The sequence below is a fragment of the Papilio machaon genome, chromosome 15, assembly GCF_912999745.1.
Source record: "Papilio machaon chromosome 15, ilPapMach1.1, whole genome shotgun sequence".
Taxonomy (NCBI): Eukaryota; Metazoa; Arthropoda; class Insecta; order Lepidoptera; family Papilionidae; genus Papilio; species Papilio machaon.
Window position 1 is genome coordinate 6,001,441 of NC_060000.1, and position 26,602 is coordinate 6,028,042.

General features: G+C 33.1%; 1 protein-coding gene across 1 annotated transcript; it reads left to right on the forward strand.

Annotated features, from left to right (window-relative positions):
• Positions 1–906: 906 nt before the first annotated feature.
• On the forward strand, positions 907–26,145 carry LOC106710267 (6-phosphofructo-2-kinase/fructose-2,6-bisphosphatase). The gene is made up of 9 exons (XM_045681168.1): positions 907–1,401; positions 7,645–7,982; positions 15,819–15,953; positions 18,122–18,282; positions 19,066–19,455; positions 20,270–20,491; positions 24,445–24,679; positions 24,912–25,039; positions 25,744–26,145. The coding sequence occupies exons 2-9, from the start codon at positions 7,655–7,657 to the stop codon at positions 25,849–25,851; spliced, it is 1,707 nt and encodes a 568-aa protein (XP_045537124.1). The 5' UTR covers positions 907–1,401; positions 7,645–7,654; the 3' UTR covers positions 25,852–26,145.
• Positions 26,146–26,602: the final 457 nt, after the last annotated feature.

A 26,602-nucleotide genomic window follows, 5' to 3' on the forward strand; every position in this document is an offset into this window, starting at 1 on the left:
AGTGCAAATGAATGCTTTCTCGTTTTTACACTCAGTGCTCAATAAGTTTTAAATTCGTAGACCAAAAACATACGAATTTCTTTTCTTTCGTCTGTCTTCCTCTTCTGCAGCCCCTCTTCTTAATCTTCTTTGTGCAGTGTCTTTGTCCTTTTAGGCGGTGGCATCGTACTCATTGTGATTTCGGGCTTGGTGCATATTTTATCTGCCCAGCGCATAGGATTGCGACTTAACAATTACTATTTAATTTTATTTGTATATTAATAATATAGAATTTTAGGATATGCGGAAAATATAAGCTAATTTTCTTGTATTCATATAACGTTGCTGGTATTGCAATTGGAAAAGTCCATAACGTCAAATGCTCACGCATCTTATTAGTAATCACGTGGGAATGTGTAGGAATGTTTAATCATAGCAAAGTTTCCCTTAGTTTATGAAACTGATACACGTGCTTTGTTCACGTGCAGTTTTATACTACAATTTACTCGCAGATGTTTTCATCTTATGCAGTAGAGAGTTTGAAGGTTCCAGATATTAGTAAAATAACTAGTAAATAAGTTGTTACTTTGCATAAGGTAATTAGTTTCTTTACCAACATTTTAAGTACCTTCTTGACTTCGAAATTTTACTAGTATAATCACTATTTGGTGCCTAGTGGTAAATATGCAATAAACAGTTTTTTGTTGATTCAGTTTATTGACTATTTAAATCGACAGAGTGGTTTGTATTTACAGCTGCATTTATAATTTCTTGCAATTTATTTATGCATCGCAACAACGCAGTGAGTACGCAGTCGGATATCAGAATACTCCCTCCCACTCGTTTGTGGTCGCGACGCGGTCCGAAGCTAGTCGAACAAGAATCGATGTCACACGAAGTCGTCGTGTTACCGCTCCCACTCCCCCGCTCTCTACTATATCTCGCTTTCGCCGAGCTTCGAGCGCCCCGCCGCAACCCGTCCCGCCTGCATTCTAGTTCGACCGTCCACGTTGTCAACTGTGAATAGTCTTTCACTCAGCGTAAACATAACACAGAGCCCGATATTATCAAGTAAATATTATTATTAACTTTTTCTAAGTCCATTTCGAAATTACAATGCGTAAGATAAGGTCTGGTGTTAAATAGTGACGCGGTGGACATTCAATAAGTGTTGATATCGTCGCGAGGTCAAAGACTGCTACAAAACTGTATAACTTTAGTGTCGTATTCCCAGTGAGATGTTGGGGGAGAGTTTTGGTTGACAGATTGACTGTTTTCGTCTGCTCGGACTTATTGCGAATGTGTATTGAAACGTTCATCGCTATCCACGGGCGCACTGCTATGCGCCACGACTTGGTACATTTTATTCGACACACATCTTCTGACCACTACTGCGAAGGAACACTTTAGTTATTCGAGCTGGTAAGATGATATATAATATATTATATCTTTATATAATCACTTTATTTTCATTTATCTCTCACCTACCTTTACTTAGCAATAAATTTTCAAAGCAGGTAGGTACGTAATACTATTAAAATGCAATAAAATGAAGTCATTAAACGACCTTCTAATATGAATCAAAATAGCAAAAGACATTCCATATTCATCATTAATTTGTTTATGAAGAGAAACCACTAGCAAAGTTTTGAAGCCAACTTTACACAGCAAAAACCTCGTAATTCGAGATTGCATTTACGTAATAAATGTCATACATATTTAACATACAATAATTTACCAACGTAAGTATTAACAAATATGGTTATTGTTAAAAGAAAAAAGTAACAAAGACGTCATAACCGCTGTGCGGTGCGTTGCATTCGATTGTATTTATAATGTAGGTATACGCATTCTGTTTACATTTTGTTCACTTCAAATTTATATTTCCTTCACAATTCGACATCAAAACAATAATATTTCCAAGATTAGTTACACGTGGTCTTCTTGTATCTATATTTATATAAAACGTATGGGTGCAGAGTCCACAAAACTGAATTAAAGTTGATCTTAGTCCGGTTTTACACCTGCAGGGCAAGATTTTAATTACGTACTGATAGAAAGTTGTAATGCGTTGCTTCGAATATGAACGTCGCGTCGTCATCGTCATTGATGGAGTCGTCAAATCAACAACCTTATTTATCATAAGTCTTTTGTTTTGTCCTCATCACTAATTGACACTAAAGTACGCATTAGATTCAAACAATTACAAACGTAGAAATTTAAAGAAAATTTTACACACTTTAATTGGGTACTATTTCGACAAAATATTTGTAAATTTTGAAAAAGATACAAACGAAATATTAAAACAATGAATACTATAAAGTATACCAATATTAATATAACAATAACATACTAAAAAACAAGCTATTCAAATTTACAATACAGCCCCACCTATTGAAAATTGTGAGTTAGGTAACCACAATGACGTTATTTGCAATATGTTCTGTGATAGTGTTTATATCTTTTTGAATATAACATTTTATACTACAATAGGTATAACTTGACATGAATAACATCTCCGTTAGGAAGCTTTTGTCCATCCATAGACTATACAATTCAAAAACACGATTTAGTTCTGTATTTCGAAGTTACCAAGGAAACTTGCTATTTTGTTTTTAGGGGGCGCGAGGGTATATTTTTCTTAATGGCCTGCAACGTCTTTCTTATGTTTTGCGGATGTCATTGGGTGAAGGTGTTCCCGCCGTTGTTTGTCCCCTAAATTTATTCAAAAACCATTGATATATGTAAGTAGGATTTTGACTATTGAAGAGATGAACCCCAGAAGCATTATAAAATGCCATAAGTAGGTACGTTGTCGTTACGTAAATCTTCAAAGCGTCGAAATCTCTTCGTTGCCGTGCAACGAATTATGCAAATATAGTCGAATCAAAAACCTGTTTATATTGTAAGACTAGTTGTTCCCGTGCAGCTTCATCCGTACTAAATTCTATAAATTTTTGTTAAACAAAAAAACTTCTTTAAATTGCAAATGTCAAAATAAATGCTTATATGTCAAGGAAGGTCTTCGCCATTGCCGGAGAATTTCCGTTTCCATGGCGACCATCCATTATTTTCGCTTTTGGTTTGCAATTTTTGTCCATTTCTCGTACAAAAATTATTTTAAATTTAGTGAACCCCTAAGTTTAATGGTGTGAAAATATGTAGCCTAAAGCGTGTCGTAAGTTTAGGACTTTTAATACATTTTTTTTTTATTTAAAACATGCCGTTATTGCTAAGATTCTAATTATATTACAAGCTGTCGCCGCGACTCCGTCCGCGCGGAATTAAAAAGCGTAATAAGTAGCCTATGTGTTCTTCCAGATTATGTTCTGCATCTGTGCCAAATTTCATCAAGATCCGTTGAGCCGTTCTGGAGATACCTTCAAACAAATATCCAACCATCTAAACATTTGCATTTATAATATTAGTAAGATATAGATCACGAGAATATCCCTTATTTATTTACCTACATTATCCTTGTTTTCTTGGACGTTCGGAATGACCGGACGATTGTAGAGCTTTTAATTTTGTAAATGGCAAACGTTGGCAAATTATCTAAATATAAATTTCAAAAGCACATTGCGAAAGATTTATGTAATCAACATTTTTACACAACTGCACTAAATCTTTTGATTTTCTGTAGCTTATTAAAAATATATACCTACTGGAGTTAGATAAGGAAGCCATTTGAAAATACAAGTTATAATAGTACGAAAATGGGCGTATCATCAAAAAAGTTACAAAAAGATAACCAAAGAGGTTCAATAATATTTGTTACTGGCTGCTAATAAAATGATTATAAATTGATGACAACTTATTTTTTTTTTTCTTTTCACCCATGACGCAGGTTATAGTCTTTCGACCATACCGCGTAGTCTTTCGTAGATTTTTGTTCAACTTATAGAAAACATAGCAAATCAATAAGGGAGCGTTGTTTCACGCAATGTGGAGGGGTAAAACAAGTATAGCCGGTCTATTCGACCGAGAGCTAGTTGTTAATAATGAATTATTCATTAAACTTGTCGATAAATCGATGTCCGTTTAACTGGCCTTTATTAACGTGAACGAAGTTATTATACGGCACTCTAGACAGTAGTTACAATGCCTAAAACATTACTGTTTTGGCTGTGGAAGTTTTATCTCTATTGTTCTCTTTGAAAAAAAGAGAACAGTATTTCAATAAAAGTGTCAGCAGGGGAATTTATGTTTATGAGATCCTAAGAACGACTATACCTTTTTCTTAACAACTGTTGAATGTATACCAAAATTGATACAGCTGTTGAATGAATGTGAAATGAGAATGTTGGCAATGCGTCATTATCATTAACTTGAGAAGGTTAAGATAATTATTACGATACATATTGTAATCACTTCTTCCTTTCATAACAAACATTTATGCATAAGAACATATAGGGTTGCTTCGCGGGTTATGCGGCCCAGCTTCGGTTGACCATTTGACGACTGAGTTTTTTTTTTTAGATCAATAAATATAATCGATAGAATTTACTAGAAGGAAGTTTTAGTAATAATATATAGTTTGTAACAAATGATTACCCAACTGCGAAGAAAAAATTATGACTGCTAACTGGTCGATAACCGGCGAAATGTCCCTATTCTGTAACATTTAGGATTGGTCCTAGAAAAAAATTAACAAAAAACGTTATTCGTTTACGTCGCACGAAAAAGAATACAAGTAAACAGTTATTATATCCCATATTAATTTCGGAGATCCACAAAATAGATTAAAGTTTATAGAAAAAAAATTATTACACATCTACATATTTTTATGACTGTAATATCCACAACATTATGTTTCCATCTGAAAAAACCAATCACGACATGTTTTATTTGAATCATTCGACAATGGAACTCATAGATACAATTTGTTACACTTTCCTGTATTGTGTGTTTTGAACTTTTATTGCAAAGTATGTTTTGGGGTCAACCTGAAAGATGAGGTACGAAAAGGAAAACCCGAAGTCATAAGGTTTCTTTACGTGTCTCATTATTTTAATATTTTATTGTGAAAACTTACGGTATAATATAAGGTTGACTGAAATTCTTTTTTTTAGTACCGGGCCGATTCTTCTGATTCTGTATTGATTTATTGTTTTATAAGTGAAGTTGCTACAGCAATTTTTTGTACAACAACGCTATGGTTATTATGCGTAGGTACTTTCAGGTTACAAAGTTTCAAAATAAAGTAAAAAATCTACTGTATTACTGCAAAAAATACATTTAGACTATTCAACGTGATTATGAAACATTAGATTAGAAACATTGAACATGTATTATCAAAACTGTTTCCTGCATAAATATTTTATTACTTATTTTTTAAGATCACATTTTTGAAGCCTATGCATAATCATATGTCAATAACTCAGATGAAGAATTATATAGATATGACACGCGCGTTCACCCGTAAGGGACAGATAGAGAGTACTATATACTATACCTATATGTAAGTAAAAGGATTGGGGTTACCAGTTATTTGTTTTGTCCCGAAAATGAATAATTACGATATAATTTAATATAGACCAATTTATATATTCCCAATTAAATTGTAATTAATAAACGTAATAAATATAAAAAACAATGCGTAATTTTTGTTTATGTGACTAAGATTACGTAAACAGATTTTTTTAGTAATACTTAGTCAGGTCATAAATTTTGTCACATGTTTAATATAAAATAATTGAAACAAGTTTATTCATTATGTGACCATTTATATACCAAAATGAACTTAACAAAACATAGATTCTTATGACACTAAAGTTTATTCAAAATGACATCCGTGATTTTGAATACAGGCCTTCAATCTGCTCGGCCAGTCGTCTATCACAGCACGAACGAGGTCCATGTTAATATCGGCGGCTGCCTTAATCAAGGATGTCTTGAGTGACTCCAAAAAAAGAATTTCCCGATATTTTTTTCTCGCGTACCGCTTCAACAAAGCGCGGCATCTCTTCAGTCTTAGGTCCATTAGACGAGCATTCAAACGATGTCCTATTTTTCTTCGATATGCACGAAGCCCTAAGTCTTCATAAAAAGCTACAAAAAACATACCAATATATAGTCATATAATTTTAAATTACTCTGTATATCATTACAGTGAACACTACATGTAAAACTACTTAATATTAAACTATTTTGATTGTAATTTCTAAGAAACAAAATTTACATGGGACAAATTAAAAAGCATACTCTTTAAAATCAACGGGATAAGAAAGTATCAAATATTTAAAAACACAGCATATACCAGAATTAAAAACTCCTTTTGAAATCTGTTGAAAATAGTATAAAAAATGTGAATTGTTTCATTTATATACATTATACATACTATAATTTATTTCCCCTAAATTCAGGGTAATTTTTACAACAAGATGGTGGTATTATTTTTACGGGTAATAACCAACCAATTTGAAAATAAGTTTAATATGGCCGCTTGTTTCCCAGATCTACAGTATATTATTTGACACAAATGACATCTGCGTTTGGGCGCATAATGTTAGAAAAATACTATTTTATTTTAGCTGATTTTACCCGTATTTTAACATATTAGTTATTACAAAGACTGTAAAGAACAACTAGTTTGTATTTTCTTCCTTATTTTGTATGAATACATGTGAATAAGTGCGTAGTTTCAGTACTTACGAGTGAAAGGTTATGTTTTTCTCTTTTCGCTCACTACGGCTTTTACAACCGACGATACAGCAGTATACCATGTTTTATAAACTTTACCTTACTAAAACTGTAATATCAAAATATTTTTGCACAATTACAGCCACTAAGTACTCACAATTTTCGAAAAATAGCTCGAATGTCAAACTTTGTTAGGGACAACCTAGGTTGTTTGTAGGGGACAACCTTTGTTCCAAACAAACCCCAAAGCCTGGTACGCAGAAAGGGACAGAAGATAGTTATCCCTGTCTTTGTCACGTCACAGGAATTGGGTATAACTGTATCTCTCTCAATCACGGTATTATTATTACCGTGTCATAGACTTGGTCAATAATCATGATTGGTAATGTCTTATGTCAGCTATTACGATAAAATTGTTAACATATTATTTTTAAGCTAAATTAAATTGAAACGTCTAAGTTTTTATGGTTAGTTCCAAAATAGAAATTTATAGATCGACAGACATTTTATACCTAATTTTTTATTTCGTATACCATAAAGTTTTAGTGACATATTCATGTGCTTTTAGCACTGGAATATTTATTTAAACTGGGTATTAATTAACACTAATTAAGGAATGTCGTTTTGGCCTCTATAAGTGCTTTTAACTGATATAAAGAACAATGCCCTTATTATATATAAACTTAATACTTTTGATTACAAAGAAAATATTTCCGCAAAACATGCAATAAATATCATTTTATAGTCGTTTACATCTGAGATGACAAGCTTATATAAAACAACAAAGAAAACTGGTGTTCTCTGAGATGTTTCTCTGTTAAAAATGTTTTTCATCGATATAAAAGATATGAATTTAAGCGATTTCTACCGTATGTATAGCATAACATATTTTATTTTGCACACCTTGCACAACTTTAGGATTATTGTAACTATGTAATTGTATGAAAATTCATACTAGGCCTAAACAATTGAAAAAAAATTTTTAGACTTAATATATTTAATATATTTTTTTTATAATTTCAGATCGCTATTAATGGCGTTGCTTTGCATCCGTGGCGACTGGTACCTGTATATTTGGCTAATATACTGCAAGATCTATTCGGCTGTCGTATGGCTTGTCGGTAATCATTGCCGCGGAGCTGATAAGCGGTCCGTGATAACTGCAAAAGCCGGCCAGTCGTCTACAGGCCTCCACAGAGTACGCACGCGTCGTAAGAGATCGCAGCACCATCGTGTCAAACACGTAGTCGCGTTAGTGAGGAGACCGTCTTTGAGGCGAATCGTCATGGCACCAGGAGCGAGCACCGCGCACACCATGATGGAAGATAAGGAGAAGGCACTGCACGGCGCCTTGGCCACAGGTTAGTCTTTGAAAGTGAAGGTTTCAATGAGATGTGTAACAAAGCATTCGTTACCATTCTTGGCAGTTGTTTCAGGATGCGTGTATTTTCCAAATTTTATATTTAGAACGAAAATCTTACAGCGAAAGTTGTGAAACGGTATTGACACACATTTTCATCTCCACAAAACGTTCGTTGAACCTTATTTCTCGATGTGTGTGTAATTTTTAATATGAAAATTTGCTAAATGCAGTCACAATCGCGTTGTCAGAATAATGTTTACTTTGCTGACTGGCTGGTAACGGAGGGTGAACGGTTAACAATTGAAAAAGAAATCGATACTCTTACGTGATGTGATTATAATTCGGCTAGTTAAATAACGCCTTGACTTTGAAATAATTTTAGGAGTCGATTTCGCAGCGCCACTCTCTTCCGGGCTTCCTGGTCTTGTTTGCATCGTAAGGTCGTAACTATTTATTTATCAACACGGATGATGATCCGTGTTGATAAATAAATATATTTTGATACATATTTATAATTTATTGATAACTTCTCATTTAATTGAAATTGTTAATGTGTATGCCTTTCCACTTTGTATAATCTACAGCACCGTCTTGAATACTGGCCAGTATCTGAGCTAGTAAGAGAGGCGCTGCTATCGCGGTTGGGTCTGTCAGAAAATATGTAAAACCTTCATGAGCATAAGAAATGACATAAGAGAAAAAAAACATCTACAGTAAGCCAAGGCTCTTGCGACACTCTTTTGACGCTGACAGAATGGCGCTAGTGAACTATCATCATTTTGTTTGACTTACTACTTAGTCGGTTTTTACTCGACTGATTAAAAAATTATTTTTTTAACATTCTGAGGCAAAGATAACGTTTGTCATTATGCCTATTTGCTGCTATCATACGCGTTCTTACATAAAAAAAAGATTAAACTATTTGTCCTACAAATATTAACGTGCTTATATGTAAAATTGCAAATCATCATGCTAATAAAAATGTTTAACAAGAAATTCTGATATTCAAATTTTGAATGTCGGTTCACGAATTAAATTTAACGTGGGTTTCTAAGACCAAAAGCTCTGTTTAGAACATAGCATTACCTGTGTTTTGTCACAGATAACGAAAAGATGACGATATGTTTTATACATATATTTTGATCTCAGAAGCCTACGATTAGGCGGGTAAATAGTGAACTTTGGTCTTACATTCCCTCTTTATAAGCACAGCGGGAGATTTTCAGTATCTTATTGCGTTCTAATTAGGGATTTCTTGGCGTCACGTCAAAATATTACGAGATACGAGATATATGTATATTTGTATGAAACCAATTCGTTTTATTGATGAAATTGACTTCGAGAAAGAACGATGATGTTATTGTTATGATTCAACGTACAACAACATTGATGTTGTTAAAACTTAAAGAAAATAACCTTGATTTTTCCGTCTTTCTCATGAAGTAAATTGTACGTCTAGGTCTTAGATTGTCTCACTCTTTGATATTAACCAGTAGAAATCTCTCCAGAGTAAAATTCGTTTTGTTCTTAAACTTGAAACTCTTTTTCTCTGTCCCCTCCACTACTGGTTGGCAATAAGTTTATGGAATTTATCTCACAAGCGAAACAGTCATCGACGCTGGCAGTACTGGTCCACTCCCTGATATTTTCTAGACCTAAATACTCTCTATGTTTGACGCGTGTCGAAGAGATATTATTAATATGTTATTGGAACTAATATAAGTAGATCAAATAATAATTCTAATCGTTAAGGTATCGTATCTTCTTGGAATTAACTCATGCATCATGAGCTATGGCACACTGCCAGGGAAAATTATTTGGTCCCCGTATGTCATGAAGCTAAACGTGTCCAATAATTATTAGAACCATGTATTGTTTACCTTTCATTTCACGCACTGGTATCGTGGTACAAACAACAACTAAGCAATAAAATATTAAACAACTCGATTTAACACACATTTATGAATTTTGTACGTAAGCTGTTTCGCTTTCATTAGAAACGTTAAATGTTTCAATTTAGTCAATGTTTTGAATATTGTTGTTTTCCTCAAATTTAATGTGACAATTTAATACGAATTGACCTTCAAGAATTTAACCAGGGCGGTGCGTATTTTCGTTCGTTGCATTCATTAATTGACTTATCAAAACCCCAATTACTTAGATGCAAAGGAAGGATAGAAAAGAGTTATTGCTCTTTCCATGAGCGTCCAATGTCGTGGGTATCTGTTTTATTTATGATAGAAAGAAGCCTCTTTCGTAATAACACTGAAAATTTGTTTACTCAAAAAGGATAGACGCATTTGCTGAATAATTTCGTAATTATCAAGATGGCAAAACATTTATGCTTTTAAATATTAACAGTTCTGAATGATTACTCCAAGTCGTTTATATAAAATGATAACGCATTATGTAGTCTTGAGAGATCGGTCAATTGCCTTGAGCAAGCGGTACAACGGAGCGCAATTGAACTTTGCGCTTTACGTTCAAAAATAGATGAACGGTTTTAAAGTCACTGTAACGCTTTTTATTAGTACTAAGTGAAATATCAAAGTTCAGTCAACAACTCGGACTATAATCGTCAACAACTTTGCCAAAGTATACGATACTCAGGGAGGGCCCCTAGTTCCGGACATAACTTAATATTTTGTGTTAGTGTAAATATACGACAAAAAAAAATACATTACAATTATTCGATTAAGGAAAAAATGTTGTAATTTAGATAACGTAGTTACAAACGTCGAATGGAATGAGCTAAATTCATCAATGTGCAAAACAATGTTTTACGAAACTGCTATGACGTCGGACCACGCCTCCGGTACCATTGCGGTCGATAGCGATAGTTTCAATCGACAACACAGAATATAAATTTATTTCTACAGATTATATTCTACGATTTTATTTAAAATTGGAGATTATTAAAACTCTAATAAACTAATGAACTTATGTTTGTTAAATGAATTTTATCTTTATTATGTTTATAAAATAGACGTGCTGTGTTCAATAACTTCTAGATTTTTTAGAGTATTATGAACTTAAAAGTTTTGTAAACAACAATGACATGTGTTAAATTACCGTTGTTATTCGCCTTACATTATCATCGTGCCCCCAGTGCCGTATTATCAGGGGGCGTGTTGTTACCAACGTTATCTTTGACAAATATTAGCTCCGCCACGTTGGCATTACAAGACGGATTCATTTGCTAGGTAATGTAATAGCTATTATATGTATTTAAATTTAAACGGAGACTATTATAAAAACAATCGACTGGAATAAAAAAACAATTTGATTAATAAACGTCTTTGAGGCTTTTAAGCCAGTCAGCCAGAGCTTAGCTTGTTCCTCGTTTGAAAACTGTCTGAAAAAAGTTATTTTTGCCTTGGAATTACTATGATTTGTAGACGATTAACGGCAGCAATGGGTTTTAAACTGTCTAACAGGTTTGTCAGGACAATAGATTATTTAACAAGTATAAATAATAATTTATCTAATAAGCAAACTTCTTTGAAGTGTTGAAATACTGCGTGACCAGAGGTGCTGCGAAACAATCGACGATAATGTCATAGAAACTATTTTATCTATTTTATACTTGTATTGCTCTAAAGATTAGATTATTGCTGATGAAATATTCAAAACATGTGGGCGTTGGCTACTACCGATACACATTTATATAAACATTTGGTTTTTTTATTTAATTTTGAACTCAAGTATGTATTGAGACAGTGAATACTTTTTATAGATTGTACACAATATTAGTCTCATCATAAATTTCCTTTACACCATTTGACAAACTTTATTTTATCTTTTTATTTCTTAAAATGATTTGGGAAATGTAAAAAATTCAGTCGAATTGATAACCTCCTTCTTTTTGAAGTCGGCTAAAAAGCCTAACAAAAGCCGGATAACTCTGACACCGTTTGTTTTGGCCGGACACGCAATCAAAAAAGCCTACCTATGTCCGGCTTTATCCGGACGCCTGGCAACCCTATATACACTCGATTCAGTAATACTGTCACTCTACAGCACCTCTATAACCTTGATAATTCTTCAATTGGTTTTTCAAAAGTTTAAAATTACAATGTTGAAGTGGATGGATGTTCATAACGCATAACGGAAGGAAATGGTTTTAAATGACACTAACTTTTTGTTGACATCAATGACAAAAACAATGTTAGGAAATAGGTCACGAAATAACTATTTAAATCTATATGAGAGAGTACTCCTTCTTTATGAGCTGTTAAAATTAAATAAATAAACAATTGAAGCATACAAAATATTTTTTATTATTCATGAATAAATCTCGAAATTTCTTCATGAACTTCAGCAATGAACAAGATTCTAAAAATGACAAATTATAATAACAATTATAATAATTTTTTTATTTGATTAAGATACAAGAAGATTAAAATGTTATCAGTTCACGACACTGAAACATGATGTAATAAATAATTATGTAATTAAATAGAGAATTAGATTATTACGCAAATTATTATTATAGCTGGCAATACTCAAGTGACATTTATTGGCGGGAATTCTCCGAAGGGTCACTACGTCAAGTGACCGAATGACTGCAAATTGCAAGCGACATGAGATGCCCGCGTGAAAGGCGGACGTCATTCATTCATGTTCATGTTGTTTTCTAAAGTCGATAGTGCACAACATAAATAATTAATAAAACAATAAATATATAATAGTCAAAGAATTATAATCCCCACTAAATATCCAATATCGTACAACAAATTGTCACCAAAGAGCTGTTATTTAGAAGTATATTTGTTGCATATAACACTAAAATGGGTAGGAAATAAACGTCGTTGACTGTACGAAATCGGCTGCACATTTAATTTACTAGTAGATAGATATATCAATGATATGACGTTAAATTAGTAGACGCTGCTGCGCATTCAGATTTTTACGCGGTGAAAGTCATTTGGGATACATTCTTGATCTTTTCACAACGTTCACTGTCTAGAACAAAAAAAAATTATGTTTAAAACAAAAGTAGAATAAATGTAAAACAAGCTACAATTATAAAAGGATTACGAATAAAAAAATATGTATGTTTTTTTGACATCTGTTCACACTCAAATGTTAAAAAGTAATTTCTAATCCCTATCAATTACGGTTGCGAAATGTGTTTATATTTTAACATACTAATACTAAATTGACACACGTGATGTTTCCGTTATCATAAAATTTATTATGCCATTTTTTTATTTGTTTGTTTCAACTTACATTGTAAATTATAGATTCTAAATGTTCATTAATGTTTTAGTAGTATTTATTATAAACTAGGTGTAGTCCTTGACTCCTTCCGCGCGGAATTAAATAAACTTAATAAGCCTATGTGTTCTTCCAGACTATGTTCTCCATTTTTGTCAAATTTCAGCGAGATCCCTGTAGCCGTTCTGAAGATACCTTCTAACTAACATCCATCCATTCATCTAAACATAAGCATTTATAATATTAATAAGATATAAGCGTCCATTATTGTTATACTATAACGAATTTAATACAGTTTACCAAATGGTACTTCTTGTTTTAATTAAAAATTTAAATTTTCTGATCCAGCAACAATAAACAAGATTTTCATGTTCTATGGTCAAATCTATTTTGACATTATGGTTCATATGTTGACGAAATTATATGTATATTTAATTGTATGTAAATATTCGAGAACAACGCGTTAGTTGAGATCACGAAACTATAAATATAGTCGGTCATCTCTCGAGATCCAATAATAAGTTTGTTGAATTTATTTAAAGGTTGTTAATGTCATTTGCTCACTGTTTTATTTATAAATTCAGATTTGTATGAACAGTTTATTCAATTAAATTACGTATAAGGACACTTACTACATAAATAATGCTCAAACATAGCCTTGTCATTAATCTCTATCTTACTAATATTGTAAATACGAAAGTTTAGATGGATGGATGGATGTTTGTTTGAAGGTATCTCCGGAACGGCTAAACGGATCTTAATTAAATTTGGCACAGATGTAGAACATAGTCTGGAAGAACACATAGGCTATTTATTAAGTTAATTTTTAATTCAGGGCGGACGGAGTCGCGGACAACAGCATACACAATTTTAACGAATTTAACAAAATTAATTTAATTTGTTAAACAAATGTCATCTGTCTTCTTTACTTGTATGAATTAACTCGTAATATTATAGATAATTTAGACTCACGTTTGTTTCTATAAGTTAATGATATTATGCAACTAAATATAGGCACTCGCATACCTATATAACTGGCCTCGGATCACTTGGCTTGTGTCGAATGCACTGTGGAACGGTGCTGTTCTCGACAGTGTAAAGTCCAAACCAATCTACTAGGGTTGTCGATTTTATGATAACGAATTTTATATTTTGTTCAATACACTTTGACTTTTTAATATAGTAAAATTGACAGCCCTAGTAATAATCATGAAATATCACGCCACTCGGGCTGCTGCGTGACGTTCTAGAATTCTTTACCGCCTAAATGTGTTAGCGTCATTATTTCTGAACGTATGATTGTTACTAATAACCTAGTTTTCAACTCCTAGCCCTAAGGGAGATGTACTTCTGTTCATATCTGTACTTTTTGTTTACGACATCCCTTAAAGGGACATAGAACTATAAATCAACGGGAAGAATTTGATTGCGTCAGACAAAGTCAGCTTGTTATGGCATTTGCATTTGACGCTAGTTAAAAACAGGGTGTAATAAATTAGTCGCGTGAGCATTGTTTCCATTAACCAGGCGTGTCGAGGTGAATGACGTGGGTGCGTTTGCATTGGAACTAGTGTTAGTACAGCGCGAGGGCGCGCCGTTATGCCGACATTTTATTGGTCGACCTCATATTTGTGTTCTAGTGGCCATGTTGATTTATTTATAAATTGCTTTAGCCCTCATTACGCAACACAGTTTTTACATACGATACTGTGTTTTCAACTCTACGAAGAAAAATCGAATATATGCATACATTTTCTCGTAATCTCCTTTTAATTTTTTTTCTGGTTTCGGTGAAAATCTTGCTGCTACATTTCTACCACGGTATTTCCATACACCACTTTGTTTCCTTCCAAAGTATACCCCATCGTGTCTCCCGTGAACCTCAGATCCCCTTTGACCACTTTAATCCAAAACACAAAATATGATATTTACATTGATTTGCAACTTTAATTTTGATTGAATCCTTTATTATTTACTTATTTTTTAATATTTTCATCATTTATTTAATTTCATAATTTCCAATGTTGTTTTTTATTCTGCGAAGAAAAAAGGTTCGTGTTCATTCAACACGAACATTTCAAGTTTATTGAGATAATTATAATGCTGATTGAAAGATAAGTTATCGCTTATCAAGTTGACCCGAACAGTTTGTTCAAACAACAAAAGTTATTGCCTGATTACATCATATTTGCAAAAATAATAATTCTATAAAGAAACAAGTTCAATATTATAACTACTTTATGCGTAAATTCACCTTTTGTATTACTTCCATGCACTCTATATTTACGCCTAAAACATACTTAAAAAAACTGACTACATTCGATTATGACTTTATGACATATAACCTTGTTCTAGAGATATAATGGCTGATAAAGATATATGGAAGAGTAAAAAATTAAAATAATAAATACTGTTTATTAACCAAATCAGTACCTAGTACATACTGTGCCGTCTCTCCGAAGGTGAAAGGGCATGATGATGAGGATTTTGACCTTGACATAAAATTTTAATCGAGAGGAACATTCCCACTGTCCTTGTAGCATTGTTATCTTGCCTCTCACTTATGTACATTGTAATACAGGGTGATATTAAGTTGGTATATTTGTTGTTACAGTATCGATGCGTTCCAGACGCATTAGCCAGTTCGCACCACTACTTATCGCGCTGGTGGGACTGCCGGCGCGAGGAAAGAGCCAGCTGGCGCACCGACTCTCCAGGCACCTCAACTGGAATGGAGAGAGCACTAAAGGTAACAACTTAGTAAATAACTTGTACAATCTTTTCACATGCCTACCAATTCTATTATCTTTACAATTTCAATTGGACTTCGTACTTTCATGAAATCATTTAGGTATCGCGCGTAGAATTGCGATATGATATTATTCTAAAGCGAAGCTATTCTAATGCCTTATTATGCATACGGATGGTATGATGCTACCCTGTCCTATTTTTCCAACATTTTCTCGTTTCCTTTTTCCTAAATTAAACTGTAAACAATTACATATAAATCGCTTGCCAAAATTAATGTTCACTGAAAACAGAACTACTCTACGAAATTTTGCCAATATTATAAATAAGACAATTTGAATGTTTGGATGGATCTTTATTAGAAGATATCTCAAGAACGGCTCTTTCATCTAGTTCATCAGTCTGGAAGGACACATGGGCTAGTAATGAAGTTTTTTTTTAATTCCGCGCGGATAAAGTCGCGATCGACTGTAGTTATTAATATGGGTGACAATTGTCCAGTGATTTAACATTAACATACTGTTTATAAAACATAACCGTTACCAGAGACTTCGTCCGTGCGGAATTAAAAAAATCTAGTAATAAAAATAACCTATGCACCTGGGGATAGTGAATAATAACAGTGAAATATTTTTTCAAATTAGTTCAGTAGTTTCGGAGCCTAATGCAAACAAACAAAAGAACAATCAATTTCCTCTTAATCATATTAATGTAGATACATATATGTCTTCATAGCACCAACCTCGACATAAATTGTGTCGTTTTATATCAAAAAGCATCAGAGAAACGATAACAAATACATTGCAGTGCCTTGACCTGGTTGAAGGTGTGCGCAAATGTCAACATATAGATTGTAGACGGTCTTATTGTACTTTCGACTAGATATTATTATTATATATTTTCTTGCCTACACATAATTATTATTCACTAGCTATTGCTCGCGACTCCGTCCGCACGAAATAAAAAAAACTTAGTAACCTGTTTGCAGACTATGTTCTACATCCATGCTAAATTTCATTGAGATCCGTTGAGCCGTTCTGGAGACTTTCTAAAAATCCATCCATTCATACATCTAAACCAGGGATCCCCAAACTATTTTGGACAAGTGACCCCTTTTCCAAAAATTACCTACTTTTAAGATCCATTATTATTATTACTATTATTTTTCATTCTGACTTAGGTCAATAGAAGAAGATAGAGTGAGAATTAGAAATGCTTTAAGTTCGATATCGATCACTTTGGGAATCCCTGATCTAAACTATAGTTTAGATCAGGGATCAGGGATGTTATAACATTGATTATATAAGTAAGGTATTTTATAAATGACATCATAAGTACGAATGGAATCCTTTAAAAACAAGTTCACTTAAGTTCATCTCAGTACGATTAGACTAGATAGTACATTTATTAGTTTCTTAGAAATGATATTAGAAAAGCAAGCAGTTTTTACTAAAAGTAAACTGTTTCAAATATTTAATGCATTTTCCTGTTAAAGTACTTATTAAATACAAATAATCTTTCGTGTAATTTGATATTAGCCCGGTGGGTCGTTGCCCTTAATTATTATTTTAGCCTATTATTCTGATAAAATATTCGTGTGTTTAAAGTGTTACAATACATACTCTTTATTTGTTCGTACTTGTCTAAAGTTGATACAGAAATATGATTTAACCATTAGCTCATTCTCTTCTTTAATTAAAGTTGCGTAAAGATGAATATGATACTGGCAACTTGTTAAAATTCTTTTCTGTACGGATTAATAATGCAAAACATATCTTACGTCTTATCTTACTAATATTATAAATGCGAATGTTTAGAGGGATGGATGGATAGATGTTTGTTTGAAGGTATCTCCAGAACGGCTCTACGACTGTCTATGAAATTTGGCATACATGTAAAACATAGTCTGGAAGACCACATAGGCTACTTAATATTTTTTTTTTAATTCTGCGCGGAATGAGTCGCCAGCGATAGCTAGTACAGACTAGTGATCTGTCTAAACATCTATTGAATACACCAGATTATATTATTACTGTCGTGTATGATAATACTTTAAAACTCGGACATTGAATCATTAGATTGACATTTAATAAAATAATATATTAACCTTTTAAATGCTACTTGGTTTAAATTTACATACATCTTAATTGTGATTTTTTTTGTGTACAGTATTCGACTGCAGCGAATATCGTCGCAAGCACATGGCTTTGTACGGCAGTCATGACATCTTCCGTGCGGACAATCAGCAGGGTTCCGCCATCCGCCGGCAGAGCGCGCGCGAGGCGGTACAGGATGCTGTGCTTTGGCTCAAAGAAGGGAACAGTGTTGCTGTAAGTTGCCTCTTTATAATCACCAATACTGCTTGTTGGATTACGTCAAAATGACGTCATAATAGTGCCATTGTTTGCTGTAGAGTCGATGCCGATGAAGAGATTATCAAGATCAGCTTATTCTATGAGATCTTTGTGACTCGAATGTTAATATAAAATGATGCTCTTGATCTGACAAGCATAAGGAGACACATGTGACAGTGACAATGGATATTTCATTAAATAAAAAATGGCTACCGAACTTTTTGATTTTTTTTAAGATAGGTACATTTGGCACGTTGTCGTTGTTGAGAGTGTTAACATATTCCTCTACGTTAACTATCGAAACTTAATTTATTTAATCTGTGTTTATCCATCCATTTGTGCAATTAACATCCTGTTTGCTAAGTTGTTATAGATAAGCGAGTTAAGAGACGATACATATTATGAATAGCAGATTAGAATAACAACATTAGAGATAGCTGTCTGCTGACGTAACGAACTATTTGCATGATAAGCTGATCTCTTGATAAATAACATCCTATTGCAAATAGACAACGCACGAGTTATTATGACATTAAAACTTTAAAAAGAAATATATAGTTCATCCGAACTTGGCATAAAGTTTATTATTATTAAAAAAAATCTTAATTTAGCATTCAGTTTCCATTCTTTATGTTTAAAATTAGGACAAAGACAGGAATATTTCTCCAAACAAAGATAGTACAAAAGTCCATTACCATCCGGTACTATTTAGAATATCATCCGTCTAATTTTTGTCAAACCTCAGCTGTTCTATTTCAGATATTCGATGGCACGAACATAACACGTGAGCAGCGTCGCGAGCTGGACGAATACTGCCAGACTGACATGGGCTTCAGGATCCTCTTCATCGAGTGCGTCTGCGAGGATCAAGAGTTGCTGGAGAGGAACATCATTGAGATCCTGCATTACTCAGCCGATTACAAGAGTATGAGTGAAGAGGAAGCAGTCGATGATCTGCGGAAGAAATTGGAACACTACATGAGGCAGTATGAACCTATAGATGGGAATCTAGAAACTATTAGCTTTGTGAGAGTTGAGAATATGGGGGAGACGGTGACAGCGCACAAAGTGATCGGACAAAAGGAGTCTGGAATACTTGGATATCTGTCTGGAATGAGAGCTCTGCCGCAGACGTTGTATTTCACACGGGTAAGTTTACAGTTTAAATAGAAATTATTAAAGTCGTCTTCGTTGATGCCAGGTTTTGGTCAGAATCAATTTTCTTGAATGTTTTGACTTTATTATGTTTAGAAAATTATATGTACGACATTTTCTGATAATATTAATAAGCTAAAAACATATTCATCGTGTAACAACTTTCATTCTGATATGGAATGGAAAATTTATTGACATTGTTATTTATAGTACAGGCAATAAACAAGTCTTGGAAAATAGACATACGATTTAAATAAATAAGTCTGTTCACGTATGTTCCAGCTGTTTAATATCAAAGTTCTAGCCAAATAAACGATATTGTTATTTCAGATTATTTTAAGAGTATGAAAGAGATATAGATATTCTTTTCTTCTTTTCCAGTTTAACATTGAAATTATTCGCATTTAAGAGATGTTCTAAATTTACTTAACTTTTCCGAACATATCGTATTATCCGTGTTAATTTGTAACAGTATTAATTTTGGCAAACATACAGAAAACTGGAAGCATTTCTGAGAATTTGCCAAAAATGTTTTTGGTTTACACAGTTTTGTGTACTACAAAACCTAAGTTTACCATTATTTTATAAAAAAGAAAACTATTTTTAAATATATTCAGATTAATGTGTATGCAATCGTTATATACATAGGTACTTAGAGAGAAAAAAACAAAAAAACGGTACCTTGTCAGTTTTGTGATGATTTCTAATAACTGTCTTCATTTTAAAGATGTCAATCAATTCGTACTTTCACACATGTATAGGTTTATTGAATAGTATATTTAGTAATTAACAATAACTAATTATTCAGCATGGTGAGAGCGAGTACAACGTGGTTGGTCGTATTGGAGGTGACGCGGCGTTGTCAGCACGCGGTCAGTTGTACGCGCGCGCGCTCGCCGAACATGTTAACGCACTTGCTGGCCGCGAGCCGCTCGCCGTCTGGACATCAGAATTGAGGCGCACAAAGCAAACAGCCGCTGACATACGAGCACCCAAGTACCCATTGCGAGCACTCAACGAACTGGACGCTGTAAGTACACTTTGTTAGAATCGTTTACGAACATTAGAACTAATCCTTGTCCCGTACTGATCCTTAATCGATGACACTACGATTTTTTAGTATCTAAGTTAACTGAATTAATTTTGAGATAATTTGTCTGAGAAAGGGTGCACAAATTTGAATGGTCGTCAGGTTATTTTTATGTGGTAACATTACTATAGTTCATTAGATCGGTTTTTGAATCAAATAAATTACAAAAATAAACTAAAATTGAATTACACAAGTAAAAACAGATCGATTATTAGGTTTCTTTGTTGCATATTCTTGAGATGTTAAAGTAATCTAATGACCTAATGATAATAACTGTAATATTCTAAACACAACTTTTCTAGTAATTGCGTCAGTTTAATTAATACGCATTAAATTTAGTTTAATTCGTGTTATGAGCAATTCTAGCGAATTTATCAATATTAATCAAAACTTAAGGTCGGATTATGCTGATAGAACAGTAATATAGTGATTGTTTTTAGCAAAGAAAATGCTTAAATCATTGTTTGTTAAATTATCGAAAGGAACAAAAACGACGCGTTTTCTTTGACTTTGTTATTAAGATAAGAAACTGGCTTTTGTATATTTGATTCACGATTTTTTTTCGCGAAAATTCCTATTAATCATTGAGTGTTCTATAGAAACATGTGTACAATATTTGTATGAAATAAACAACATTGTATGGTTATTGTTTATACTAATATAATATCTATTATCCTTATCTTTGGTCTAAAGACATCTATGCTCTATGTCTATGCCAAATTTCATCAAGATCCGTTGAGGCGTTCCGGAGATTCTGATGGCTGACATTCCACAACAGTGCGGTTCTCGCGATTTTGCCACGCACGTCCGCATTGTAGAATGGTCTGTCCTCGGCGATATTTCCAAACCAGTACGACTTAGGGTCCTTCAAGAAGCGAGAATATATTTTCTCAAAGGCCGGCAACGCATCTGCAGTTCCTCTAGTGTTGCGAATGTCTATAGGCGTGTCTATGGTGTTCCCGCCGCTCGTTTGCCCACTTCTCTTATTAAAAAAATACCTTCCAACAGACATCCATCCATCCAAACATTCGCATTTGTTAATATTAAGTAGTAAGATTGTAATCTTTGTTTTGTCAATGAAAAAAAAAAATAAACAATATGTTACTAATGCAGGAAAATATTATATTTAATATCTATATATATAAAAGAAAGTCGTGTTAGTTACACTATTTATAACTCAAGAACGGCTGAATCGATTTGACTGAAAATTGGTGAGCAGGTAGCTTAGAACCAGGAAACGGACATAGGATCATTTTTACCCCGTTTTCTATTTTTTATTCCGTGCGGACGGAGTCGCGGGTAAAAGCTAGTTAAGTATATTAAAGAGAACATGATAGGTTCTAATACTCTGATAAACTAGTTACCTACATACCATCTGGGACAAGGTGGAAACTCATTTTCTATTTATCATAGTTTATTTACATAGTTTAATGATAGTTTAATTTTTGAAAAATGGAACGTTATATGCTGATAAGAAATAAGTAACATAGAATTGTAACGAATAAATTTACATGTTATTCTTTAAACAATGTCATAAATGTAGTAAAATAAGATAGGCTTTCAATATTACTACGAATATGTTACATTGTAAACTTTTTTTTATATCATAAGATGGCAAACGAGAAACCTGATTCTCTGTAATAGCGAAGCAACCGCTGCCCATACATTTGCAATTGCAGATGCGTTGTCTACCTTTAAACGCACAGAAAGAGAATATCCCTCCTTATTATATCCTCTCCGACAAATTACCATCCCATTGTTATCATTTCATAAAAAAGGTGGAAAAGGGAAGGGGACTAAATAAAAATTTGATAATAAAATTTCTAATACAATTGTTAGTCAATATAATGGTATTTAAAAATAGCATTGATATCATCATAGTCTGATTTCATTCATCATTTATCATCATCATTTTATTTATCACATATTTATCTAATTAATCCGCCTTTGTACGATCACGTATTACAAATAAAATACATTTTAATGTATTATTTCATTTGTAAACAAATCAAACGACCGATAGTGAATGATAAAAATATTGTATCTGTAAACAGCTTTGAACATTTTTACAACGAGTGATTTGTTTCTAAAAAAAAATTAAAAGGTAAAAGCGATTTTGCGATTAAATAAAATCTAGTTTTACTTTTATGTTAGGTATATCGTAAACATATTATTAAGTGTAACTTCAATTAACTATGTTTAAAACCATTACGTAGTTATTTTTGATATTATAAAATTGTGAGTCATATTAGGTGAAATATAAGATAATCCGTGATAGTATTATCTATGCAAAGTGGTTTATATTGTACCAGGAAGTGATACGTGCTATCAATACTTTTTTGTGAGGCTCGGTTGTAAGACTAAATTTTTGCGTCCTCGATGCTATTTTTTACTCATTTTAATGGATAAACTATCTTACTTATTACTAACTAGCTTTTACCCGCGACTCTGTCCGCGCGGAATAAAAAAAATAGAAAACGGGGTAAAAACTATCCTATGTCCGTTTCCTGGTTCTAAGCTACCTGCCCACTAATTTTCAGTCAAATCGATTCAGCCGTTCTTGAGTTATAAATAGTGTAACTAACACGACTTTCTTTTATATATATATATAGATAGATTTTGTAAATGCGAATGTTGAGATGGATGGATGTTTGTTTGAAAGATCTCGATGAAATTTGGCACATATATAGAACATAATCTAAAAGAACACATAGACTTACTGTTTTTTTTTATTTCGCGCAGACGAAGTGACAGGCAAAAGCTGGTAGTTCGTAAAAATGTTTAGTGAAAGCTTAAATTTTTATAGTACTTGGAAAGTATTATTTCTTTGCTGTTAAATTTGCTGTACAAAGTTTGGCTTTCAGGTAAACGTGTTGCATAATCTTACCTTACGTGTAACCGCAATCGATTTAAAATGTTTTCGCGCGTTTGCGCAATGTGTGATTTCTTTATTGTATTTAAAGTATTGTTGTGGTTCTTGATTTCTTATTGTTATTATTCTTAAGGGGCTAGTTATACTACATTTTTATAACACATATAAAAATTCAGTTACTTTTTATGCAAGGACTTATAATTACAGTAATTTCGTAATACATCTCGAATCTTCATTTACATACGTATTGACAAAATAAGTATTTTTATTGTAGGCAATTCTATTTTTTTTCTTTATTTCAACTTTAATAAATGTCGAGAAATGTGCCAGAGACATATCTTTTTGCTCTAATTATTATGTCACACTTATTTAAGAATATATTTCTTGTTGTTGTTTATTAATTTCGCTGTTTACCAAGCATACCAAGTATTCATTGCTATATACGTAAACATGAATGGAAACGTTCCATATGTTACATATCTTGGCAGCAATATTTAATGTCCTATTACATACCACAATCGCAAAGGAAAATTACCTAATGAGTATTCCTTTTGTTTATACAAATACTCGCCAGTGAATATCTACTTTTGCGAAATCTATAAATGAATATGTTACGTGGAAAACACTTTCGAATTATATAGCTTCAATGCTGTTGCCAACAGACTTAATCTTTCTTTCCATTGCGTCATGATTTTCCCGCCTATTCTAATGTCAAATTCTAATCCGTATCAACTTTTAATTAATTTATTTTTATGTTAAAATTATCTTTGTGATAAAATTAATCAGGTACCTAATCAAAGATACAAATAACAATTACCAGGAAAAGTAATTGATAATGAACAGAAAACAGTATCTCCATATGAAATTTTTGACCAACAACACAACTCACATCCGTAACAGACGCATTAGCGCCGTCCTGGCACACCTCCCTCGCCTCTATATTCATATGCTTGTCGGTAATGGGTACTGTTGAGTACTTTGTTGATGGGGATATTTTACAGATTTCGTTTCTTGTCTGCAGGGTATCTGCGAAGGTCTGACGTATGAGGAGATGCAGGAACGCTTCCCGCAGGAGTTTGCCTGGCGTGACCAGGACAAGCTACGATACCGGTACCCGTGGGGCGAGTCGTACATCGACATAATGACTCGGCTGCGACCCGTGCTCGCCGCGCTTGAAGACGACCACAATGTTGTAGTGGTCGGCCATCAGGCGGTGCTGCGCTGCATGCTCGGATACTTCCTTGACGCCAAGCTTGGTAAGTTTTACTCTGATGAACTCATTTTATCATCCACAACGACAATCTTTATATATTACCCTAATTACAATCTTTTAAGTGGTCATTATCAGTGTATTTTACCCTAAAGATGACTTTTGTACTCAAAACTTGGTGTTTATACTCTTACGTTATTCATATACGAAAATAGTTCGAATACATTGTGAATTTTTGTGAAAGAGTCAAAATAAAATTAATATTTTTTCGTTTACAGATGAACTGCCGTACATGAATGTGCCTCTACACACTATTGTAAAACTAACATCTTACGGCTACAAGTACAAAGTGGAGATGATAAAGTTACCAATAGACTGTGTGGACACGCACCGAAAACAGCCCAAGGTAATGTTTACACGTCAACTGAATCACATGACTTATCAATCTTAGGCAATTATGTGCAAGTCATAACGGTTTAAAATAATCAATCATGTAAGTAGAAGCTTCCATGTTTTTGTTCTGACTTTCTGGATATTTTTTATTTAAATTCAATATGTCATTACTTTCTGTTACATAAGCCATAATCGTATTTTACTTAATAGAAAACTGTCAATTTATAATGACAGTCTAACCGTTGGTTTCGAACACCAAAATCTCTATATGTATAAAACATATCGAGGGGTGTAAAGGCTATTTGTTTTAAGCGACATTTTTTGCTATATTGACTTATATATATATTCAGAATCAAGGAATTTTTCTGATTCTGAATATATATATAAGTCAATATCAGAATTTTTCTGATTCTGAATATATATATAAGTCAATACCAGAATTTTTCTGATTCTGGATATATATATAAGTCAATATCAGAATTTTTCTGATTCTGAATATATATATAAGTCAATATCGCAAAAAATATCGCTTAAAACAAATAGCCTTTCACCCCTCGATATCGTCACCCCTGTTATTATCTTTGACAAAACAGAGATAACAATATGTTTTAAACGAGGATTTTGTTAAAAAATCACGATTATATTATTTTCCATATATGAAAATATAAAAAATCACTTGTACAAACAATCTTATCGAAGTAAATGTCATCTTTACAGAACTGCTCTATAAACCGGAGTACAGCTGAAGCGCTAGTTACTGTGCCCTCTCACTACGACACGTTGCCTTCCAACTTATGGCAGAACTCCACTGAGGCACAACTTTAGGCGTTGGAGCCGCGCCTCAGTGCACGGGGCGCTTGAGTACTACGCCAACATTACACGATACAGGGAACGGAAACCCTCTAGTGTGTACAGGCTCTGCAAGCCTAAGTACCCATAGTGACCTAAGAGGCCCTATCTAGGTCCTACAGGACATAGTAAGGCCTTTAAGGACTCAAACTTAGGCCCTATTAGGCCAGGTCGAAAGCCACGGATACATGCAGAAAGGAATCAGCCATCTAGCGATCTGAAGACTCAATACACAGTTCACGCCCACAGTGATAAATGAGTTTTTTTTTAAGTGATAGATTTAACTTACAAAACTCATGGATGTGTTCGAATAAAAGTGTTAATTTCCAATTAATTATAAGACTGAAATGGTTTTTAAATGTCGTTTCAATTTAACAGTTCGTTTTATTATTAATCTTTTGATATGTGTTCTTATTTTTTAATCTATGGTTATTTTTTTTTAGTTAGACGATGTATTTCATATATTTTTATTATAAATAAATCTTAATAAGAGCTTCATCAGTTTTATAATTTTTTTTTCATTATGTTCAATTTCATTGTGTCTGTTTTATAGGTTAGAATTTCGTAATTAAAACAAAAAAAAATTAAATTAATTCTTATTTTGTATCAGTAGTAAATAATTTTTTTAAACATAAGTTAGTTACAATTTAAAGATTAAGAAAAAACGACGCTGGTTGAAAATGTTTGTTTCAAGTTTGCCGGGATTTTTTGAGCAATTTCATTAACA